Source organism: Phalacrocorax aristotelis, chromosome 6, assembly GCF_949628215.1.
Source record: "Phalacrocorax aristotelis chromosome 6, bGulAri2.1, whole genome shotgun sequence".
NCBI classification, from domain to species: Eukaryota; Metazoa; Chordata; class Aves; order Suliformes; family Phalacrocoracidae; genus Phalacrocorax; species Phalacrocorax aristotelis.
Genome location: NC_134281.1, coordinates 35112732 through 35134501, shown reverse-complemented (window position 1 = coordinate 35134501; position 21770 = coordinate 35112732). Strand labels below are relative to the sequence as shown.

Sequence of the window (21770 nt, the reverse complement as noted above, 5' to 3'; positions counted from 1 at the left end):
CTTTGTTCATGTTTTATTGTGCTTAAACTGTGAGAACATAAGTACTACACTTATTTCTTAAAAACGCACTAAAACATTTACAGTGGCTACAAAACATGTTCTCTCATTGGAATGGGGTTTTTTTTTACAGTTTATTGTTAAATAAAGCTCATCTAAAATTTATTGGAGTATAATTCTTCAGCTGCATTTACTACATGTTTCATTGCCTTGGTCGGTATCCAACATCTTGGCAAATAATGTGAGTAAAATATTAACACTGGTTATTGATTATACTTTAACTGATCCTGTCACCAGAGCAAACATTCTGCATTTCAGTAAAGGAAGGGAAAACACCATCTTCTGGGAAGCAAGAAAAACTTTCACCCACGCTTACTTCAAACCCCAGAGTTCTGCACACAAAACAGGAGACAGCACTCAAGTTTTTCATGTTTCTCTCTTCCCTGAGGAGCTGGAGTCTTTTAGAATATGTAAGACCCATGAAAAATGTCAGGCTGGGTAATTTATTTTCAGTTACAGTTTTTGTGTGTGTTTGAAATCAGTTTGCTGATTTAGCAACTGGTACATAGAACCTCTCTCACACAGTTCAGTACTCATTCAGCGATCTGCACAGCAAGTTGTATCTGCAAATGGAGAAGAAATACTTATCTTTTTCATCTCTCTGTATGCTGCAAGCTTAACATTGACTGTTCGAGTCTGACCAATCTGCACAGATTTCTCAGAAGTGAGCAAGATTCTTCCAAGAATCTCCCAGCTCTGCTTATCGGCAGTAATTTTCCACATGCGTGCCAGCCTTAAACCAGGCTAATTAGGGGCTTTAGGTCTAACACAAATGTTAGATCCTGCTGTTAAGAGAACTGATGTACAGAGACGGCTTCTTTCCTCCTTCCAACACACGGCAGAGCACACTGCCCTCCAAGAACGATCACTTGGATCTCCACCACAGTCTCCATGGGCACTTCCCAGAAGTAAGCAGCCTCAGATCTCCTGCTAGGAATATTGATGAGCGACAAATAAACCAATGCAAGAAAAATACATGAGCAAAAAGTGAATACAAACATTAGCATCTTACTTCCTACTGTTTACAGCAGGTCCATGCTTTCTAATAACCTAAATCTGCCAATACCAGGGCAATTCCAGCAGCAGCAAATTTAATCCTACATTTAACTAATTAAGAACTACACATAAAAGCCATTAGCTGTGTCCATCCTTGCCATCCTCTTGTCCGTGTCCTCCATTGCCCCTATGATGGATGTTTCTGTTGATCTTTCTGGGTTTCCTCCCCCCCTACCCAGGCATCTAGGCCCAGCTAACCATACATTTCTAAAAGCTGCTCTTGTGGCCCTGGTAGTTCTTCAATTCCTTTTTGCTTGAAAAGCTCTGCTGACAGCTGCTCAGTGCTCCAGATGGAGGTTTGCAAATACAAAGTGGAACATAGCAACGCTCTGGGACCGGGGAAGGGGCAGGGAAGGGAATGTGCTGACTGAAGAAATACACAACACTGAGCCATCCCCGACCACTCCTCCACTTTCTGCACCCCAGACAGCCTGGATAATTAACTACTCACTACACTAACATCTTCATGTTAGCAAAGCCCAGAGAACTAGAATAAACAGCAGAAATAGCAAAGATGCAACGTGAACAGTCTGCTTTAACAAAAAAAAAAAAGCTTTTGACAACCTTCAGAGAGTTCTCCAGCAAAAGCTCAGCTGTCCCTTTGCCACAAGTCCCAGGTTTAAGGCAGCAGAAACACAAGCTGGCCCCACACTGGGGGAGGAAGGACTGCAGCATACCAGGAGCCAGCCCAATCCCCACTGTCACCCCTTGCTGTTCACAGGGTGGAGAAAATAATGAGACTTTGTTTCCCCCATCCACATACATACACTGCACATGCCTTTATTTTCATGTATGTTAACTGCACACACAGCACAGCTACCAAGCACTGCCAGTGGCTACTAGGGTACCCACAGCTCCTCATCCCCCCCCTCCAATTCATTACAAGGCTTACAGAAAAACTGGATGTGCACTTGTTTGAGTAGATAAAATTCAACTCAATCTCAGCAAGAAAAACAAAAAAAAACCCCAAGCAAAACTAGAAGGATGCAGGATTATGTTTCAGCATCAGCCTCTGGAGCTGCTTCCCTGCTTCAAATAGTGAAGCCTTAAATCAAAGCACATCAAAATCCATTCAGTCTTTTATAAATGTAAGGTCCTTAGAAACAATTTTTCCTTTTGTTAGAATCTACAAGGTCTCCAGCAGTGTGCTGTGATGAACTGGTGGTGGCAAAAAGTTTGAGTGAATCACAGGACTCCTGGGATGGCACGAAAGCCTCTCTGCATTTCAGCCTCCACCATCCCCACTTGATGGGGTGTCCCAGGTCATTCCTGCCACCACCGCTGACAATCCTTGCACCTCCCCCTCTCCCCAGCAAGAGAAAACAAAGCATCATCCCATTCCCATACACCCCCACCCCAACACACTATGAATCCAAGGAGTGTCTCTTCCAAAGTGGACAGCCCTGCATCCTCCCATCCCCATCAAGGCTGCAGGTTCAACAGGTTGGGAAGGTTAGGGGTTACTGAATTGAAAGGGGGGTGACCGATCAGGGGAAAAATACAGAAACAAAGAGAAAATGCAGGTTTCAGTGTGTCTTCTACTGTCATTAAGGAAGTCTGATATGGGCCAGGGATTAAAACCTCTTAAGTCTCAACTCTGGGTACTCCGGCACAATGTGAGCCAAGCATGCAAGCACAGCCACCACTATTCCCGGGGAGGACTCTAGTGGGGAGGGAGCATGTTCAAGCTCAGATTAATGACTTAAGTTTTTCTGGGCTGTGCTTCAGAGGCATATGCATGAGCAAGCTCCATCCCATCATATCACTGTGTCAAAGGAGTCTGGCTTGCTTTTACACGCTAGTGAACACAGAGGATCCCAAGATACAATATCCCAAGTTTCAACAAACGCTCAGTATGGTGTGAGCATTTATGTGTTGAAAACTGAAATGATCACCATTTGGAGTCAAATACTCTGCATTCCAGCTTGTGGATGCCAAATGTTTAACACAGACTGAAATCAAATCCCCCCTCGCAAAGTGTTTGCTTCTGGAATTAGGAGATTTCACCTTTTACAGTTAAGTTTGCTTCTAAGAGGAGAAACATTTTTAAAGCTTAACCATTTCACTCAACTTTTTGATCATTTACAAATCCCCAAAATGTCACCAAAGAAATGAGGATTATTTGCCCAGTACTGCACGGAAAAGAACAAAGCTAACAGTAAGAAAGCCCCATATTCAGATCAGACCTCTGTTATATACCTTTCTCCTCCAAGATACTGAACATAGTGCTGCCTAGCGATGGATATCAGTTAAAATGTCATATTAATCAGGGATTCACAAATCACCGAAATCCCATGGCAACACAGATGTCTTCTAGTGAATGTCCCTGAAAGGGGAAATGGTTTCAGGGTCATTCCAAGCACATAACCAAAGAAAGAGCTGGGGGCAGACAGAAGCAAACAAAAGAAAAAATAAGGAAACAAAGAAAGAAAAAAAAAATAAAAAAAAGAAAATAAGTTCCCTAATTTTATAAGATTTAAGACTGATAGCTTTAACTACCGGAATCACAGTGTGCAAATGATCAAAATTGCAACAAACAGATGCACTGGCCCTGAAAACACATCCTGAATAAATAAGCAGTTGTGTTTAGTGGTGCAAACCAGACATCGTGGCATAGCAATGACTAACACACCTGAAACACCTCTATGTAGTCCAGCATAAATCAATCAATCTGTCACAGGCTTGCATAAGTGAAAGAGACTTCAACAGCTTGTCAAACCCAATCCACAGCCTTAGAGTGGGTCCAACTCTTCTTCAGCTACCCCTCACGGGTATTTGCATAACCTGGTTTGTGCAGGGTCCAAGCAGTTGAGAGAAATGAAGACTCCCAAGAGACTTCGCAGCTCACCAGACAGCCTACTTCAACATTTCTCTGCCCTGGGCATTAGGAATTTTTTTCCTTAGTATCTAATTAGAATCTCTGGGTTGCCATTTACACACATTCTTGTCCCATTCACTGAAGACATGGGGAAAAAGCTAAAAATAAAAATCTTTCCTCCATAGAAAACTTCTTCCTATTCAAAGAATCAAATACCTAACCTTAGCCTTTTCCATTTTCAACATAAAGACCTTCAAAGACCTTACATTCCAGACTTATGATGAATTTAATTTTTCTCTTCTGGACTCTCCCCAATTTCTCTCCTGAACTGTGATGCCCAAAACTGGACGTAAAGAAGGAGCAACCTTGTTATGTCAAAGCTCCATCTAACCCAGCACTGTGCCAATAGTCTTAAATATCAAACAGCTAGGGAATAAGTCTAGGACTAGACAAATACATAACAAAGCCCCACTGGAAGATACAACTTCCTAAAATCCAATAGTTTGTGACTGAAGGATTTACATGACCAGAGAATACTGTCCATATTTCTTCCTGAACAATTATTTTGTTCCTTCACTGATTTGTCCAGTAATTCCCTCTAGGTTCACCCATCGTGAGAACCAAGGAGCATCAGGAGTACAGTAAAAAAAATGTTTCCCCCTGCACCACTGTAATACCCCTCTTCATTCTCTCCTCTCCTAGTGCAAGGAGCCCTAACCTCAGTAAATTTCCCTTGCAGAGAAACATGTTCACAACTTGGGTCATCCTCGCTTCCCCCTCCCCCCCGCCCTTTTCAGCTCAACCACATCAGTTTTTAGAGTTAGGACTGGGACCAGAACTACACACAGCATTCCAGGAATATTTTAAGTTTTGCTTTCTTCTGCTTTCCTAAGAATTCTTAGGGTTCAGTTTGCTATTTTTGACCATGACGTTGCCACAGAACTATTATTATAACCCTAAGATCTTATTTACATGACAGAAAAAAAACCCACACGCAGAATTGTGATCCTCCCTTCAGATGCATTTTGTTAGATTTACCTCCATCCAATTTTAGCTGACATTTTACCACTTCACTGCTCAGTTCAAGGGCCCTCAACAACCCTTTGCTGTTGTCCATCACATGTGCCCTCAGGGATTTAGTCTCATCTCAACCTGGGCACCTCACTATCCACCTCCTTTCCCAGAGCACTTACATACACACCGAGCAGCACAGGCCCATGCTGCTCCACTGGTGACCACCTCCACAAACCGATCACAGCCACCTCCTCTCCGCTTCCTGCTCTGCGGTTTGCTTAAGGGTAAGAGGAAAAAGACATCCACGTGGGCAGTTTGTTTCTGCTGAGAATCTTTTCAGGGACTTTATCAAATGCCATTTGTAAATGCAATTAAACGACGTCAGTTCAACCTCCCTTGCCTACACACTCACTGGTCCCTTCAAAGAGCTCCAAAAGATTTTAGATTCATGATTCCTCTCTGCAGAAACTGTGTTGGCTCTTCCCCAGTATATCACGTTTCATCATATGCCCTCAATTCTTTTCTTCAGAACAGTTTCTACTCAGTTGCCTGGCACAGACATCAGGCCTACTGGTAACAACAGACATAATTACTCTGTGGATTATCACATTTTTCGTGAAGTACAAGGTGGTGGGCGCAAAAGCTATAATAAACTGTACTGTCCCTCAGCCAGACATGCATGTGAGAGCCAAGATAATTTCCAGATATCTCAGTATTGCAAGATACAAAGTTAGAGATAATGACCACTTTAGCTACCGCTATATCTTCTCTTTGTTTGACTTAAAAAAAAAAAAAAATAAGGAAAGATTTGATAAGCTTATTTCTCCAGGGAAAAGACCGAAGGGGGCATAAACCCACAATTGGTAGAGGAGCCTGCATTCAGCAACCATCCTGACTGGGGTGGGGGGAAGACAGACTACAGGCAGAAAGCATCACATAAGCACCCACACTCTTCAGAGGAAGGGTTGAGATAAAGAAGATTGATGGAGAGTCATCTGACCCCCAGCATTCCAAAAAAATGCTGTCCTGTAGCATTACAAAACAATTCTGTTCCATGGCATGTAGAAGAGGAGACACTTGTGATAAACCATCCTTTTAACAACACACTAAGATGCACTCCATTTGTTTCCCACAGTCATAAACTCGTATGACATTCACTGAATCTCAGAAACACTGGAAGTTGACCAACCATCATTCAAATCCAATTTGAATATTTCAAACTACAATGAAGAATTCATTGGTTAATCTTTTTGGACTTCATTTCCAAATTTAAGCATTAAAAATTCCAATGTGATTATTATATATAATATTTAACAAAAAAGCAGGAAAAAATGAGAGTTTATGACCTTTGGAAGAAGGGGCAAGCAACTCAGGCAGACAAGGATGTCATGAAATTAATGCTGGAAGAAAAATCAGAACAGCCACAGCTCCACTAGAACGTAATCTGGCTACTGCCATAAAAGACAATAAAAGTGTTCCTATAAATACATTAGCAGCAAAAGGAGTGCTAAGCAGAATCTCCACCCATTATTAATGTAGGGGGAAACATTGTGACAAACGATGAAGAAAAGGCTGAGGTACTTAATGCCTTCTTTGCCTCAGCCTTTAACAGTAAGACCAGTAGTTGTCCAGGTACCCAGCCCCCTGACCTGGAAGACAGGGATGGGGATGAGAATGGAGACCCCATAATCCAAGAGGAAATGGTTAACAACCTGCTACACCACTTAAACACACACAGGTCTATGGGGCAAGATGGGATCCACCAAAGGGTACTCAGGGTGCTGGCGGAAGTGCTCACCAAGCTGCTTTCCATCATTTATCAGCAGTTCCCTAACAAGCAGGGAAGTCCCAGTTGAAGGTTAGCAAATCATAGAATCATTAAGGTTGGAAAAGACCTCTAAGATCATCAAGTCTAACCATCAACCCAACGCCACCATGCCTCCTAAACCATGTACCAAAGTGCCACGAATACATGTTTTTTTGAACCCGTCCAGGGATGGTGACACCACCACCTCTCTGGGCAGCCCGTTCCAATGCCTGACCACTATTTCAGTAAAGAAATGTCTCCTATCACCCAATCTAAACCTCCCCTGAAGCAGCTTGGGACCATCTCTTCTCATCCTATCTCTAGTAACTTGGGAGAAGATACCAACACCCACCTCACTACAGGTAGTTGTAAAGATCAGTAAGGTCTCCCCTCAGCCTCCTCTTCTCCAGGCTAAACAACCCCAGCTCCCTCAGCCGCTCCTCATAAGACTTGTTCTCCAGACCCTTCACCAGCTTCATTGCCCTTCTTTGGACATGCTCCAGCACCTCAATGTTTGTCTTGTACTGAGGGGCCCAAAACTGAACACAGCATTCGACATGCGGCCTCACCAGTGCCAAGGACAGGGGCGCAGTCACTTCCCTACTCCTGCTGGCCACACTGTTCCTGATACAAGCCAGGATGCTGTTGGCTGTCTTGGCCACCTGGGCACACTGCTGGCTCATGTTCAGTCAGCTGTCAACCAACACCCCCAGGTCCTTCTCCACCAGTAGCTTTCCAGCCACTCTTCCCCATGCCTGCAGTGTTGCATGGGATAGGTGTGACCCAAGCACAGGACCCAGCACTTGGCCTTGTTAAACTTCATACAACTGACCTTGGCCCATTGATCCAGCCTGTCCAGATCCCTCTGCAGAGCCTTCCTACCCTCGGGCAGATCAACACTCCCATTCAATTTGGTGTCACCTGCAAACTTTACTGAGGGTGCACTCAATCCCCTCATCCAGATCATTGATAAAGATATTAAACGGAACTGGCCCCAACACTGAGCCCTGGGGGACACACCGCTCGTGACGCTGCCAACTGGATTTAGCTCTGTGTAACACAACTCTGGGCTCGGCCACCCAGCCAGTTTCTTACCCAGTGACGAGTACACCTGTCTAAGCCATGAGCCACCAGCTTCTCTAGGAAGATGCTGTGGAAGACAGTGCCAAAGGCTTTACTAAAGTCCAGGTAGATAACATGCTGTAAGAGGCTGCACTGTGGAACTTTTGTTTCAAAGACTGCACGTATGAGAAACTGACCTGTGGATTGCTTGTCTAAGCAAAAAATTCTGACTTCTGTTGAGTGGCTGCAATGCCTTGGAAATCAGGAATGCAGAGACATGCTGTGGCCCTGGAAGCAACCACTGTTATCAGAAACCACAGCCCTTGAGCAGAGATAAAAGGACTGTTAAGACAGGCCCTGGTGCAATTGCCCACCGCTAAAGGACCGAAAGGCTTGGACCCCTGGGATGCCGCAGATCCATGGTGGTGACTATTCTTGCAATTCTATTCCGATTGCTTGCTTGTTTTCTGCCCTGTTATTCTATCCTATCACTATTATTTTTTTACTTTTTGATAATAAAAACTGCTTCTGGCATATGACATTTGACCTCGTCTGTCTTAATCTCATTCTTGGGATCACATTGAACCCCCCCCTCCCCCCCACCACCCAACATTGGATCGGGACACATGCACAGCCTTTTCCTCATCCACTAGGCAGGTCACCCTGCCATAGAAGGAGATCAGGCTGGTCAGGCAGGACCTGCCTTTCATGAAGCCATGCTGGCTGGGCCTGATCCCCTGGTTGTCCTGCACGTGCCTGGTGAGAAAACCTTGCATTGGAAATTTTATTTTTAGAATTCAGGGTCTCAGTTGGCCTGCAACAGTCACATCTCTTTTGCCATAAAATCAACCAAACCTGATGACACTAGAGACCTGTCTAGTCCAGTAGTCCATCGCTGACAGTGATCAACAGCAAGTGCCTAGAGAAGACTATAAGATGAAGGCAAATATATAGAGATACTTCCTCAGAATATTCCCCAGCCTGGAACAACTTGTACTCCCGCAACTTCCTAAGCCTGTAATTCCTACGCATATATTTAAGTCTGATAGATTTCTTATTCCAAGAACGTGTCCAACAGATTTCAAATCCATGTACATAGTGCCCTGTGGGAAGAAGTTCCATACTTTGTGTAAAGCAGGAGCTGCTTCTGCCTGTCTCTATCCAACCAATCTTGACTAGTTCCTTATCCTTACAGTGGAAGGGAGAGTGATCAGCTCTGCACGCACTTTTTCCATGCTAGACCCTTCTGAACTCTCGAGCAAATACCTCTTGATCTGACAACTTGCCTCTTTTCATTTTGTCAGCTGTTCTGTAATCCTGTCTACCAACATTTCAATCTAAAAAAAAAACAAACAAAAAAACCAAGAACCAAAGCAAACAAAAAAAAAACAAGCAAAACCCCCCTCTCTTGGGTTTACACAGACACGGAATAGTGATACAGCATTTTTGTTACTGCTCAGTCTGCCCCAACTGTTTCTTTCACTTTTTCTCCATCCACGGGTTTCATAGATTCTCTGGTATCCTTCTTTCCTCTTGATGCCTGAAAAAAATTACTAGTTTTTATGCCTGCATCTTCATAATATCTTGTCCTTGTGGAAGCATGTTAATATTCAGATTACCCTTCTATATTTACATTAACAGCTCCTTTATTTATGCCCCACCACCCCCTCCGGGTGCTTCCCAGTGTCTCCCCGTCCCTGTGTCAGTGAATACCACGTACACTTCCTTCATATCACCTGCTTTCCTCCACAGCCAGCCTCCCACAGCCAGTCTGTTCTTCCACCAGCTCTTGTGCTTAGTCCCTTCTCTCACTTCACAGGTTTCAAATCCTTCTTATTCCTTCCCCCATCAGACATTTCAAAGACTAACTCAGTGAAAGATGACAAGCTCTGGCCTCTCCCACCCTCTTTTCCCTGTGAATACTTATCTTTATTTTTCTCACTATAACCGTTACTGATGCTTTCAACCTGCTGCCTCTATCCCTCCAGGGGCTACCATGATTTCCTCCTCTACTCTTCTCTTTCTACAACCCCTATCCTTTGATGCCTTCCCTTCCAGAAGAACACTTACTTTGTTTCAGCATGCTGCCTCTCTGGGACAGATGCCTACTTTGTGTCTGAAAGAGAACCTGGCATGCTGTGGGCATAAACAGACAAGAAACTGTACATCTGACATGGAGATTGGAGCAAGGTTGACACAGAGCAGCCACAGGGAGGCTGCCCTAGGACAGGCTGCAGCAAGACAGCTGAAAAATATAGGATCTTAAAAGCCGCTAATGATCAAGAATGCCACCCAAAGCCTTACCTTCTCACACCACGCAGCCTTTCTATGAGTTACAAGATCATGCAGTTGCTCATGGAGAGTCATTAGATCTCTGGATAATCTGTCAATTTGCCCAATCAGACTGTCAGCCCAGGGGCAGCATGAGGTCGCCTTCGGCAGCCCTTTTTTCTCCACATGAGTGTCCTGGGATTTGCACGTATTTCCCTCTTCAGCCATATTATCTAACACAGTTTCCTACAGGAAAAACAATAAAAATTACTTTTCAGCAGGAGCTAAAATGGTTGCCACACACACATACTCCTGATAATTCATAACTAGGAATTCACTGCTGCCATTGCAGTATACAGTTGCTCCACAATTTCAGTTGTTTTAAGAGATAACCTCCTCAGTCCACTATAACATATTTCTAAGTTAATGAAAACTTATGTTGCTAACCTAGCTTAATTTAGAAAGCACTGCATACTGTAAGCTACTCTCCACTGCACTAAAGCATAAAGTAAGACTCATGGCACAGAGATCACTAGTACTGCAGAAGCTCCGGGTATGCCCTTTCCCTTCAAACTCTGAGGCTGGATGCACTTCTATGGCTTTTTGTAACAACTTCATGACCAGGGTGGAGATATGTGCTTACACTGTTCAGGAGAGCCCCATCTGCTACGTGGCACAGTAAATTGTAACACCCACAGGATCAGCTGTGTCCATGTAAAACTCTACAAGTTGAAGAACCTTAAGAGCACCCTTGCTCCAGGCTGGTCAGGAGCTCTGTCAGCTCTGCTTGACCATGACCACCTAGCTGGTTCTACAATTAATTCTTGCAACTGCCTTTGGAGATAGCAACCATTTCTTGAAACACCCAAAAAATACCAAATTACTTCAGAGTCCTTGAAATGCATGTACCTATACACCGTGGCGCACAGATTATGTAGAAACACACAGTTTTCAAGCCAGGGTAGCACAGTATAACTAAAGGACCCAGGCCTCCTTTCCATATTGTTATCAAGACGACATTAAATGGGAGAGATCATAATCTCTTTTAAGGACACAATTTGCATTGAAAATTGTATTTAGAAACTGGAGAAGTCATTTGAAAACAGTAATAGGAAATTCAGCAGTTGAGCAGCATGGTCTGTACACAGGGAAGGAAAAACCAAATGCATAATTACTGGCTCAGCAGCAACACTGCTGGAAGGGATGTCAGAAAACTAGAAGTCACCCATGTTACGCTGTTAAAGTCAAGTATCATTTTAGAAAGTATAAAAGCAAGTCTCCAGGATAGAAGAGCGCTGACCATAACACTGATGTACAGGTGAGGCACCTGAAGTTAACACAGACAAATAGGAAGGAAAGTCCTTCCCACGAGAGCAGCAATAACCATCAGAAGTTTGAAGGAATAGCTTAAAAGGAGACATGAAGAGAACAATTTTGTTTAGCCTAGCAAGGGGGACTGGGAAGGCGGTGACACGCTAACAGCCTTTGCTTATATAAGATTGCTATAAAGAAGATGAGAATATTTCTCCCCCCACCTTTCTCTTCTCTGCAGGTAGGTTAAAAACCCTGGCTTAACTTACAGCAAGAGATTTTTAGGCTCATACAAGAAAAGACATTGTAAGATAGCTAAGAATGGCAAAAGACACCCTACAAAACCTCCTTGCTCAGTGAGCATCAGCATTGCAAATTGGCACAAAGCAGCGCTGAGGCCAGCAGCTCATGATGACCAAAGGCCCAGCTCACAACAATGCAGACACGTTCTGGGCACTGACAGGCTAATAAACTGCACGGAAATAAAACAAAGCTATTCTGGTTTTGTTGGGGGTTTTAAATTTTGTTTTGTTTAAATTTTTTAATTTGAAATTCATTAAACAACAGAATTTTAAACTAACATTACTCCAGTCACTCCAGTTGCTAAGGTTAACTCATGATCTGCCATGCTCCTGCCTACAACTATCAGGAAGAGCTGGCAGTAGCTGGGCAAGAATCATATCATCCATCAGATCAGCAATGCAAAACATGGGTTAAGTGGAAAGAGAAAACTATTGTATCCTCAAAGCACATCTCATTCCCACACATCCTAGAGCATCCGGGGACGACATCAGCAGCAAAACAGAAGAAAAATGCAAATTTTCCATCCAGCCCGTAGAACGATTTAAAAGATGTGCTGGTCAGGTTTCTTGCAAGTATTAATTTAGGACTTTACTCCAGGAAGCACACACACACTAACGCTCACAATAATCCCCATGCTGTTCAACACATCAGATGGGAATGTTTTGGTGGATACGCTGAAATGCTGTAACACAGTTATATTTTGCCTATTGGGAGCCAGGCTTATGCTAGTGTTGATGCTTTCCAAATAACCATAAGATGGCAGACAAGTCAAAACCACTATATAACTAATGGCAATTTGAATGGCTCTGCATTGGAAGTACTCTTCAAGACAGGTGAGGTAATTTTACACTCCTGTGCCTTGCTTTTAGTGTAGAACAAGGCATATGGGCAATTAACAGTCAGCTCACTAACTCTCAAAATTTTGTAAATGCATACAGCTAATGCGGTGCTCTAAAGAATTATTTTCAGCAACTATGAATAGGCAAAAGTTGGAGAGAGAAGTGAGATGTATGGTACCATTTACACTCACTTGAGAAATCGTAAGAAAGGCTTATTGATTTTCTTATGATCATTCAACACAGTTCAAGGGGAAATTGGCAATTTCAACACATTATTTGGCTGGAAAAATGAAGTTGTTTTCAATATCAGCTGCTTGCAAATTTAGTTGTTCTCAAGCCTGCAATAAAGCTTAGAGGCCCTCTTCTGAAAAGCCATTTAATTTTAACAAAATGTATGATCGCTACATTTAAAAAACATTAAAGAGATGAAGACCAGACATTTTCATTTGTGTTAACTGTACGAAATTCTGCCACTCTGCCCCGCGATTTCTCAGCTTAGCTGGGCGAGCTTAATCAAGAAAACAGAAGGATGAGGGAGAACTAAGAAAGCACTCCTTACTTCACCAAAGGCATTTTTCCCTTCTTCTCAAGTGCTGTTGAACTTTGTATGAAGGGGCCTTTGGGAGTGGTCAGGTATTTGTTAGAGCCAAGAAAGCTGCACCCTTTGAAATTAGTTTGATTCATTACCATCCACTGCCAATAAACTGGTTCCAGTTGTTTCCACTCCAGAAAGGCTTCTAGTTGCATGGTTTCAGACTCCAGAAGCTGTAACAGCTAGAGGAAAGGAGAAAAAGGAAAGAAAATCATGTAACACTAGTCACTTGTGAACTAAATGAAATGTGTGTTTGGTCTAAATTACAAAAAGACTCTCAGTGGTGCACAGAACAGCACTGGCTTACTTTACAAGAAGATTGTAAAACCAGCTGAGGAAGCATTATGTGAAACACTTTTCCCAGTATCACTGATTTATTCCTCACCCCAAATATACTAACACCATCAGCTTTTACCTAAATGTGAGTTTCCATATTGTTCTGAAGGATCAAAAAGCCGTAATTCTGATATATTAAGGCCTAGATGCATGACCATCTTCAAATCTTCTGCACTTTTAGACTACCAAAATAAGCTATGTTTCTCCAAGAGTGTTTTTTTTTCCATCTATTCATTCACTCACGTTTATTAAGGCTGTAGGGTCTAGACACCTTCTCTTCCAGGCCACGTACAGCCTTCTCTTAGCTAAAACTTACACAGCTGGTCTTTGACTGGGTCTTCTCATATTCAGTAGTAGTGACACCAGCTGCAATACACAGGGACATCCACTAATTCAATACATCTCCTTCCCATGCTGCTCCCACACCTGGAGAAAACTCAGAACTCCAGGATCTCCATTCCTCTCTGCCTCCTCCCCCAAAAACCTTTCATCCTTATTCAGATCACTCAGACTGAGATGATCTCTCATGCATGGAAGAACCTCCTCTAAAAATGTTATGTGTTTTATAAATTGTCTGATCTGCTGCTTAAGGAATCCCTCCCTTTACCTGAAGGACAGAGGTTATGTCCTAACTATATTAATCACAATTTTTTCGTAAATATATACATAACATGCATGTATGCACACACATATATGGAGAAAGTGACAATCCAAGACTAATTATTTAAACACCAGTAAAACGAAAGTTCTTGGAAAGAAAAATAGATGAACAAATTAGGTATAAATCAGAGCTTACCAGCTTTCACAGTTTCAGTACTGGCCATATATTTGAAATGAACAATCCTAACACCAGTATGACACCAATGGCAACTTTTTAAGACAACACACAAACAGTATACAGTATCAGAAAGGATGATAAAGAACAGATCAGTACCAGTTAAACCCACCTGATAGACACAACTATCTTCTGATAGCTTTATTGGGTTTAGTTACTTACTACATAACATATAATTTAAGTAACTGCAAAGCATGAGTTGACTTTGCAATTTTATTCTGCAGATATAACTTGAAGATAAAGAGATCAAAGGAATGCACTTTGCAAGAATAACTGCTGGAAATTATGAGCAGTTTGCTCTAAAACACTGCTGGATCCAAAATACAATTATTACACATTTGTTTGCACAACTGACACTTGGGATTATGCTTAATTACTTTGCTAGTTTCAAGCTCAGCTGGTATACGAAAGTGGAAGAATGAGTTTCTGTCTCCTTTTTTCTTTTCTCCTTTTTCATAGGTATATCTGCAGCACAAACTGCTTCTATTATGGAACTGATCCTGGCAATAAAACCCAGACAAAAAGTTGATTAAATATTCAGGCAACAGCCAAGTTACTTGATTTTAAAGTAGCTTTGTAATGTCATCATGAGCTGCATGTGATTGCTGTATGAACATGCCTTGTGACAGCTAAAGAGGGCTGAAGCTTGGAATGGGAAGCTTTTCATTTTAAGCCTTAAAAAAAAATCTTAGTAAAAACATAGTCATCATCTTTAGTTTTAGTCTCACTAGAGGAGCTCCTGAATGTTAAAAAAGCCGTATGCCACTTGCTTGCAAGCCACAACTCAAAGAATATGGTTCTGAAACTTCACCAAACCTGTAAAAGATCTGTTGGAGTTAACTGACCATAGCAACAATCAAAGCTTTCTAAGAAGTCTCCTCTGATCTCAAGCCTTTTGCATTGTCGGGGGTGGGGGGTGGGTTGCCTTTTTTTTTTTTTTTAACCTGCTCCATTAGTCATGTAAAACTTGAACAGCTCATCTGAAAGTTCACCTGACTCACGTACTTATGGGCATCCTCACCTTTCACTAAGGTACTACACCCCTCAGAAATATCAGGCCAGCAACTGTGAACTAGATTTTTTTTCAGCCATATATCAGGAATGGGATGACTACACTGCTCATCCTAGGAGGACAGCTTTCAATCTAACAGGAATGCACGGTGACAGAATTAGGCAACCTGCAATAACCAACACCTGAGTTTCTGCCCCAAGGGACTGAAGACACTGTTCCTGGATGCCAATATCCTCTGCCACCCTTTATATGGGCCTTGCAAGACTCTGATGTTATTGCAGCCTAGAGAATAAAACAGAACACAATAAAACTAATAAAAACTAATGTACTACAAATATCCTTGAGATACCTTAGCAAAAACCATAAAAACAAGTAACGTTCAAGACAGGAACAGGACAATGGATTATATGTCTGCGTGCCATGAATTTGGGCACAAGGACAGTCTCCACATGACCCAGTGGTACAGGCTTTCACTCAGACATACCTGCACTTAGCAGATGAACAGCTATTTATATCAGCCAGCGTCTTTTCCCCAACCTCATCCTTTACTCAAGCTTCTCATGAGCATTTATTTTTCTTTAACTAAACTATGCATTTTGTGACTTGGAGGTCAACGGTGTAGATTTTCATAGGTCACTCATTGCAGTCACAGCACAGCTAGTATTTCAGCTGTATTTGCAATTAAGGAAACCAAAGCCCAAATTGTACCTCTCCTTTTTCACCAGATACAGTGCCTTTTCTTATTCATTTAGTACCAACAACAGTTCAGAGATGCTTTTACATGTGAAGAGCAGTTCGCACTTCTGCTGCTAAATAAACCTCTCAAACACCAGACAAATTCACAAGCTGCAACTAAAGCTGCCTGCTCATTTTCTTTGACCTAAGGAGCCAGATGTTGTCATGCCTCCTAATGAAATTTCAAGACTAACATCTGCAAAAGAACATTAGTTTTGTCTCATGAAGAAAGCGAAGCAACAAGTCAAAAATGTGCTTCATGTGGATATCTAACTGTTGCTTAGGGATAACGTATGAAAATTGTCTTTCCCTCCACACAAAATTAAGGCAATGAAATCCATTTCTTTCATTCTTCTGGAGGAAGTTATTGCTTTAAAATACTTATACTGAGAGAAAAAGTAATGACAAAATCTCTGCGGAGATGTAATTCCATAATGAACACTGAGAGCAAACACTTTGCAGTAACAACTTCTCTAAACCAGTGTAGAAACCATCACTGGTGCAAACGACTTGCAAGCAACAGCTTTGCTGTAGAGGCTAAACTGTGCTTAACTGAGCTGTCTCAGAGCAGGCTGCCAGGAAACCTCAGAGTGATGCAGAAGAATGCAAACTCTGTAAAGAACAAGCCTCGCTTCCTCTGGCATGCGGCTGTGATCTTCAAAGCCAAACATCCAGCATCCAACACAGTTCACAGAACTCAGGAACCTTTGGGAACTTCAGCTGCAAAAGTCCTAGGTGACAACATCTTCTAGGTGGTTTTGGACAATCAACAAGAGGCCGAAGTTGAGTCCTCTTTGGTATCCGCAAGTCTAACTCACACCAAAATTATTTAAACATATTTGTAATAAATTTTTCCATTAAGATATTATTCTTATTCATATTATTTTCTAGCATATTGCTAAATTCATTGATGCCTGAAGACTGTTACAGAAATCAATATTTAATAGTTTGCAGCATAATACACCCTCTTCATAGGCTCAGTTCTAGAGAGCTCCCTGCAACAAGTATTTAATCTCTGATGCCCACAGATCATAATTCAGCTACCATGTCACAAGCAAAAGTATTTTTAATCAAAAATTGCTCTGCTCTGCCTAAATATTCAGAAAATCATCCTATTGTTAGACAGACAAAAAACAGTCTTTCAACAATAAATTATATTTCTTGGCTCAGGGACAAAATACTGCTGATTGATCACTTTATTCACATATGACTGTAGACAGAAAACTTGCATTGGACTCCAGATCACTGCAAGCCTCACTCCAAATGCCAACATCTCTGAAGTACAACTCGAGGCTCGAGACAGGGTTGAACAGGGTTGGCTTAGTATGAAAGCTTATATGGGGAAAGTATCAAGAGCCTATTTTGTACTTTTATTTGTTTAATAGGAAATGGCTTTATTCAACTTGGATTTTGTTAATCTGAATATGCAACAACTGCAGGAGAGAAGATAAGTGAAAAACTTCCTTCCAAAAAACCACAAAGAAAGGGGTAAATGCTCCTGAAAAAAAACTTGTGGTAATGTAAATTGTGTAAGTAAACCATAAACAGGATTAAGGCTTTAGAGACCTAACCAAGCTTCAGATGAAATAAACAAACCACAACACAGCTTCATCTCTGCTACCAATACAAAACTCCATTACCAAGCAAACCTTGACAAAGGAAAGCCTCTCAGCAGGCAGGCTATTAGGTAGATGACATTTGGTTTAAAATGGCACATGCTGCCCAAATTGCACTTCAGCAGGGCTAAGTTTTGAGACCTCTCCACCAAAGAGAAGATCTCGATATCATAAATGTCTCAGGCAGGGACAAAAAACCAACACTGTAGGTGGACATGCTCGGTGCTCCAAGATTCAGTTCCACATTGTGATTTCTTCAGAAGCAAAGCTGGTTTAAGACAGTCCTGTATATCCCTTGAAGGCTGAAGCAAAAATAAATAGGCCTGAAAACCAGAAAGTCACACTGAAGCAGTGTGATATACAAGCAGCTGAAGAACAAAACCAACAGACCAATAAGCAGCCTCTAGCCATAAGGCAAATAAAGATCTACTCAAGTGATTTCTCTGCCTGTGAAATGTTACTGCGGGTTGAGCCAGAGGAGGAGAAACACTTCAGCCCAACCATCACAAGGCAGGTGGATCAGAAAGGCTCCTGGATGACTGAAGTGGATGAGAACTTCTCCCACCACCAGCTATGGAGCCCACAGGGACCTTGACTGAAGCACTAACAGGGATGGGGAAGGGCCCTCTGTGGCTCCAGAAGCAGGTACTTCCATGTCTGCTGAGCATCATCTCTTTTGGAATTGTAATGGGTTTTTTTTTTTTGTGGTGCAGATTGTAAGGGAAAACAGGACTTGGATCTTTTTACACAAGATAAAATACATAAAGTACAAAACACAGCAGCTTTGGGCAGGAGTGTCATTCCAGATGCTTGGATGTGTGCAAAACCTCCAACATCTAAACCAAAATATGTGACTTTTCCACTCGCCAACACCAGTTTTATACCACCGCAGCTCGAACTTCAACTGAGCTAGCTCAGTTTTACATTGCTGAGAGCAGGGAACCAAACCACTAGTTAAAAACTTAAGTGACAAAGATCATAATTATAAAACATAATTGCTATTTGTGGTGGGATTTAGAAAGCAGCTGTTTAAAATGAAACTGAAAGAAAATGGAATTTAAAGCAAACAAAATGAGGCATTTGGCACATAAAAATTGTACTACAGCTTTCACATTGATAGGCAATGAACTGGGATGTACTAACAACAACATTCATTTGCAGAGAAACCGGTCAATGAATGGACTACTTTGCATTTTTCCCCTGTGGAAATGGCACATACTAAAATGGGGGGGGGGGGGGGGAAATCAGGAAAAAGAAGGCTGAAGTGCAAGTTTTATACTTTAGCAACCAAGATCAAGATGTATGAGAACGGAAGAGGTACACATTTTCTTCTCCAAAGGTACTACTGACTTTGGGTGCCTCACTTGGCATACCTGAAGAACCAAATTTTCAGGCCTAAGTACCTTTAGCTGAATACATGCTCAGTTAAAGCACATCCGGTAGGCACCAAAAAAATCACAATTTAGAGAAATCTCAGCCAGAGGATTTCAAAGGACAGCACCAAATTGTATCACAGTACTGCCTGACAGCTGTTCATATTGTACTGCCAACCAGAACCCCCGTGTAGCTGATGTCAAAAAAAGACCATTATTCATCTGCTTTTATTCAGACTGTTTCTGTACACAGAACAAAGCATTATCCATACCAATTTTTTTTATTTTCCCCCCGTATACTTGCCCATTTTCCTATATTTTTAACAGACCACAAAAATACACATAGAAATCAACAGGAGAAAGGGAGTCTCCACCTTCTTTGTAGTACTTAAGGGGCAGCTACAAAGAAGGAGACTCCCTTTTTACAAGAAGTCCCATGAAGAGGACAAGGGAGAATGGACACAAGTTGCTCTTGAGGAGATTCTGATTGGACATGAGAGGGAAATTTTTCACAGTGAGGACAGTCACCACTGGAATAATCTCCCCAGGGAAGTGGTTGACTCGGCCACATAGGACACTTTCAAGAGTCGGCTGGACAGGGTGCTGGGCCATCTTGTCTAGACTGTGCTCTTCCTAGAAAGGTTGGACTAGATGATCCCTGAGGTCCCTTCCAACCTGGGATTCTGTGATTCTGTGTAATTTCAAATTTGCTTTTTAAACTCATCTGAATTCAGAATTGATGTTACACTTCTGAACAGTACCAATATCCTGGTGTCTGTATATTTCCACGGTAGATGTAACTACAACATGAAGAGGTGCTAGTCATAGGAAGAGCATTTCCTTTCCTTTGTGTGTATGTGTGTTATGACTACTAACTAACTAAGCAGGGGAACTAACCCTTTAGGTTTTACCCTTACCACTTTATCACCACATCCATCCTTACCACCATCTTATTATCTCTACCTACTGTGTCCTTCCTTCACATCCTTATCCTGCATTTGGCAATGAATAGACAAAAACACTATCCTTATACAAAGCCAAAGAAATGTCTTTTTTTTTTCCTTTTTTTAAAATCAGCCTGTATCACACACCCCTACTAAGCCAAGGGGTTGGCTTTTTTTCTTCCCTTGAGCTTTAGTACTTTCTCTTCAAAATAAAGGGCTATGTAGCACAAGTTGCACACAAGTGGTATCTTAAACTCCTGTGGGTGCTTTTCCATATGGTTTCATCTATTCTCAACTAAGTACACTACCGGCTGCTAGTCCCAAAGGCCACGTAAGGCTCCCAAGCCTCCTCTTCCCTCCCTCTCTGCTACCTGCAAGAACAGGGGCTCAGAGGCACAAGTGAAGTGCATTTCTGGTGCAGACCTTCCCACAGGTGCCTGCCAGCTCCCTACCACCTTCTTTGCCTACTGGCCTGTAAGGACCAGCTGGTTCTTAACCTCACAGTGGATGAGCAGTGACATTCAGGGATTCCTCAGTTCTGCTTCAAGGGATGGCTCGTCCGGCACAGAGCTGCATGGCTTCACCTGCACTCCTGGGGCATCATCAGATGTACACTGTGACCAGGACTGGCTCGTACAGCATCCGCAGCAACAGACACCCAACCTCTAAGCATTAACAAATAAGTGTTAAATAACATTTAGAATGCACCCAAAGACAGAAAAAGAAAATTAAAGAAGAACGGCTTCCATCACTGGAGATCTAACAGCACACAGAATTATCAAAGATGTTCATGTTAGTTAAACAATTAATTTAAAAAGTTATTTGATATGCTGATTAGCCTAAGCCTGCCACCTTGATATGAATCTGTGATTCTGACTTGATATGATTTCTCCCAGCCTAGCTCTTCTTTGACAAGCCATCATAGCCTATCACGCACACAGGTATTTTCACACATTTTAAAATACACATTATTGATTAGAGAAACTACTAATTTAAAGTCTGCTACAGTCTCCCTGATGTTAATTCATTTCTTTTGCTCTTAACACAGTCCTTTCTCTTACATCATTCTTTAAATTAAGTGATAAACATATTTAAAAAGAACCACAAATGCAAAACCACGTGCAAAGCATGAGTAACAGCTGATTTTATAACTCTATTTCCTTGGCTATTTAAAAAACCAAAAATACCTACCAGTAGAGCTGAGTGAACATTATAGGCCAACTGCACACAAAGTTAAATTTTACAAGGCTATAAAAAAAAGCTCTACACCAGTCTCCTCTCAATATGAGCTGCATTGTCACCTCTAAAAACCAGAGTTGAGTTCAGTTTTCCAACAACGGTTCAGTTGTGGCCAAAGCTATTGCCATACATGAATTTAACCATAGTTTGATTCTGCAACTAGCATGAGGCTGGAGAATGCAGTGGTCCTGTTTTGCTTGACTTTCTGGATGGGTCAAGTATCTTTTTGATGCAGTGGTGCATGCAAGACAACAGAGGTCCCAGGGAGGGATCACAAGATCGTCATAGCTCTGGGACACTTCAGGATCAGCCTTCATCGACAGCCAAATTTTGGCACAAGAGAGGAGTAACAAGCCTGAAGTCCCTTTTCTGTTAGAAGCTGATAACTGATTTCTTTTTTGATTGAAAACAACTCAGTGAAGACTCCACAAGCAAAGATGCTCTGCGCTCTCTAGTAGCTATTATTAGCTTCAAGGCACATTTCAAGAGACATGGTATGAGTTTTAAAGCCTTAACATTTTTCGCCCCTGAGATTTAATTTGTTCCTTCA

The 21770-nt window shown here is 42.0% G+C and overlaps 1 protein-coding gene across 4 annotated transcripts in view; it reads right to left on the bottom strand.

Annotated features, from left to right (window-relative positions):
• TEDC1 (tubulin epsilon and delta complex 1) overlaps positions 1 to 21770 on the bottom strand; it is a 78123-nt gene that overhangs the window by 14003 nt on the left and 42350 nt on the right. For all 4 annotated transcript variants that reach the window (XM_075097156.1, XM_075097158.1, XM_075097159.1 and 1 more), the window contains 2 exons: positions 13226 to 13312; positions 10119 to 10331 (listed from right to left, as the gene is read on the bottom strand). In XM_075097156.1, the coding sequence (XP_074953257.1) occupies positions 10119 to 10331; positions 13226 to 13312 (300 nt within the window). The remainder of the gene's footprint in view (positions 1 to 10118; positions 10332 to 13225; positions 13313 to 21770) is intronic.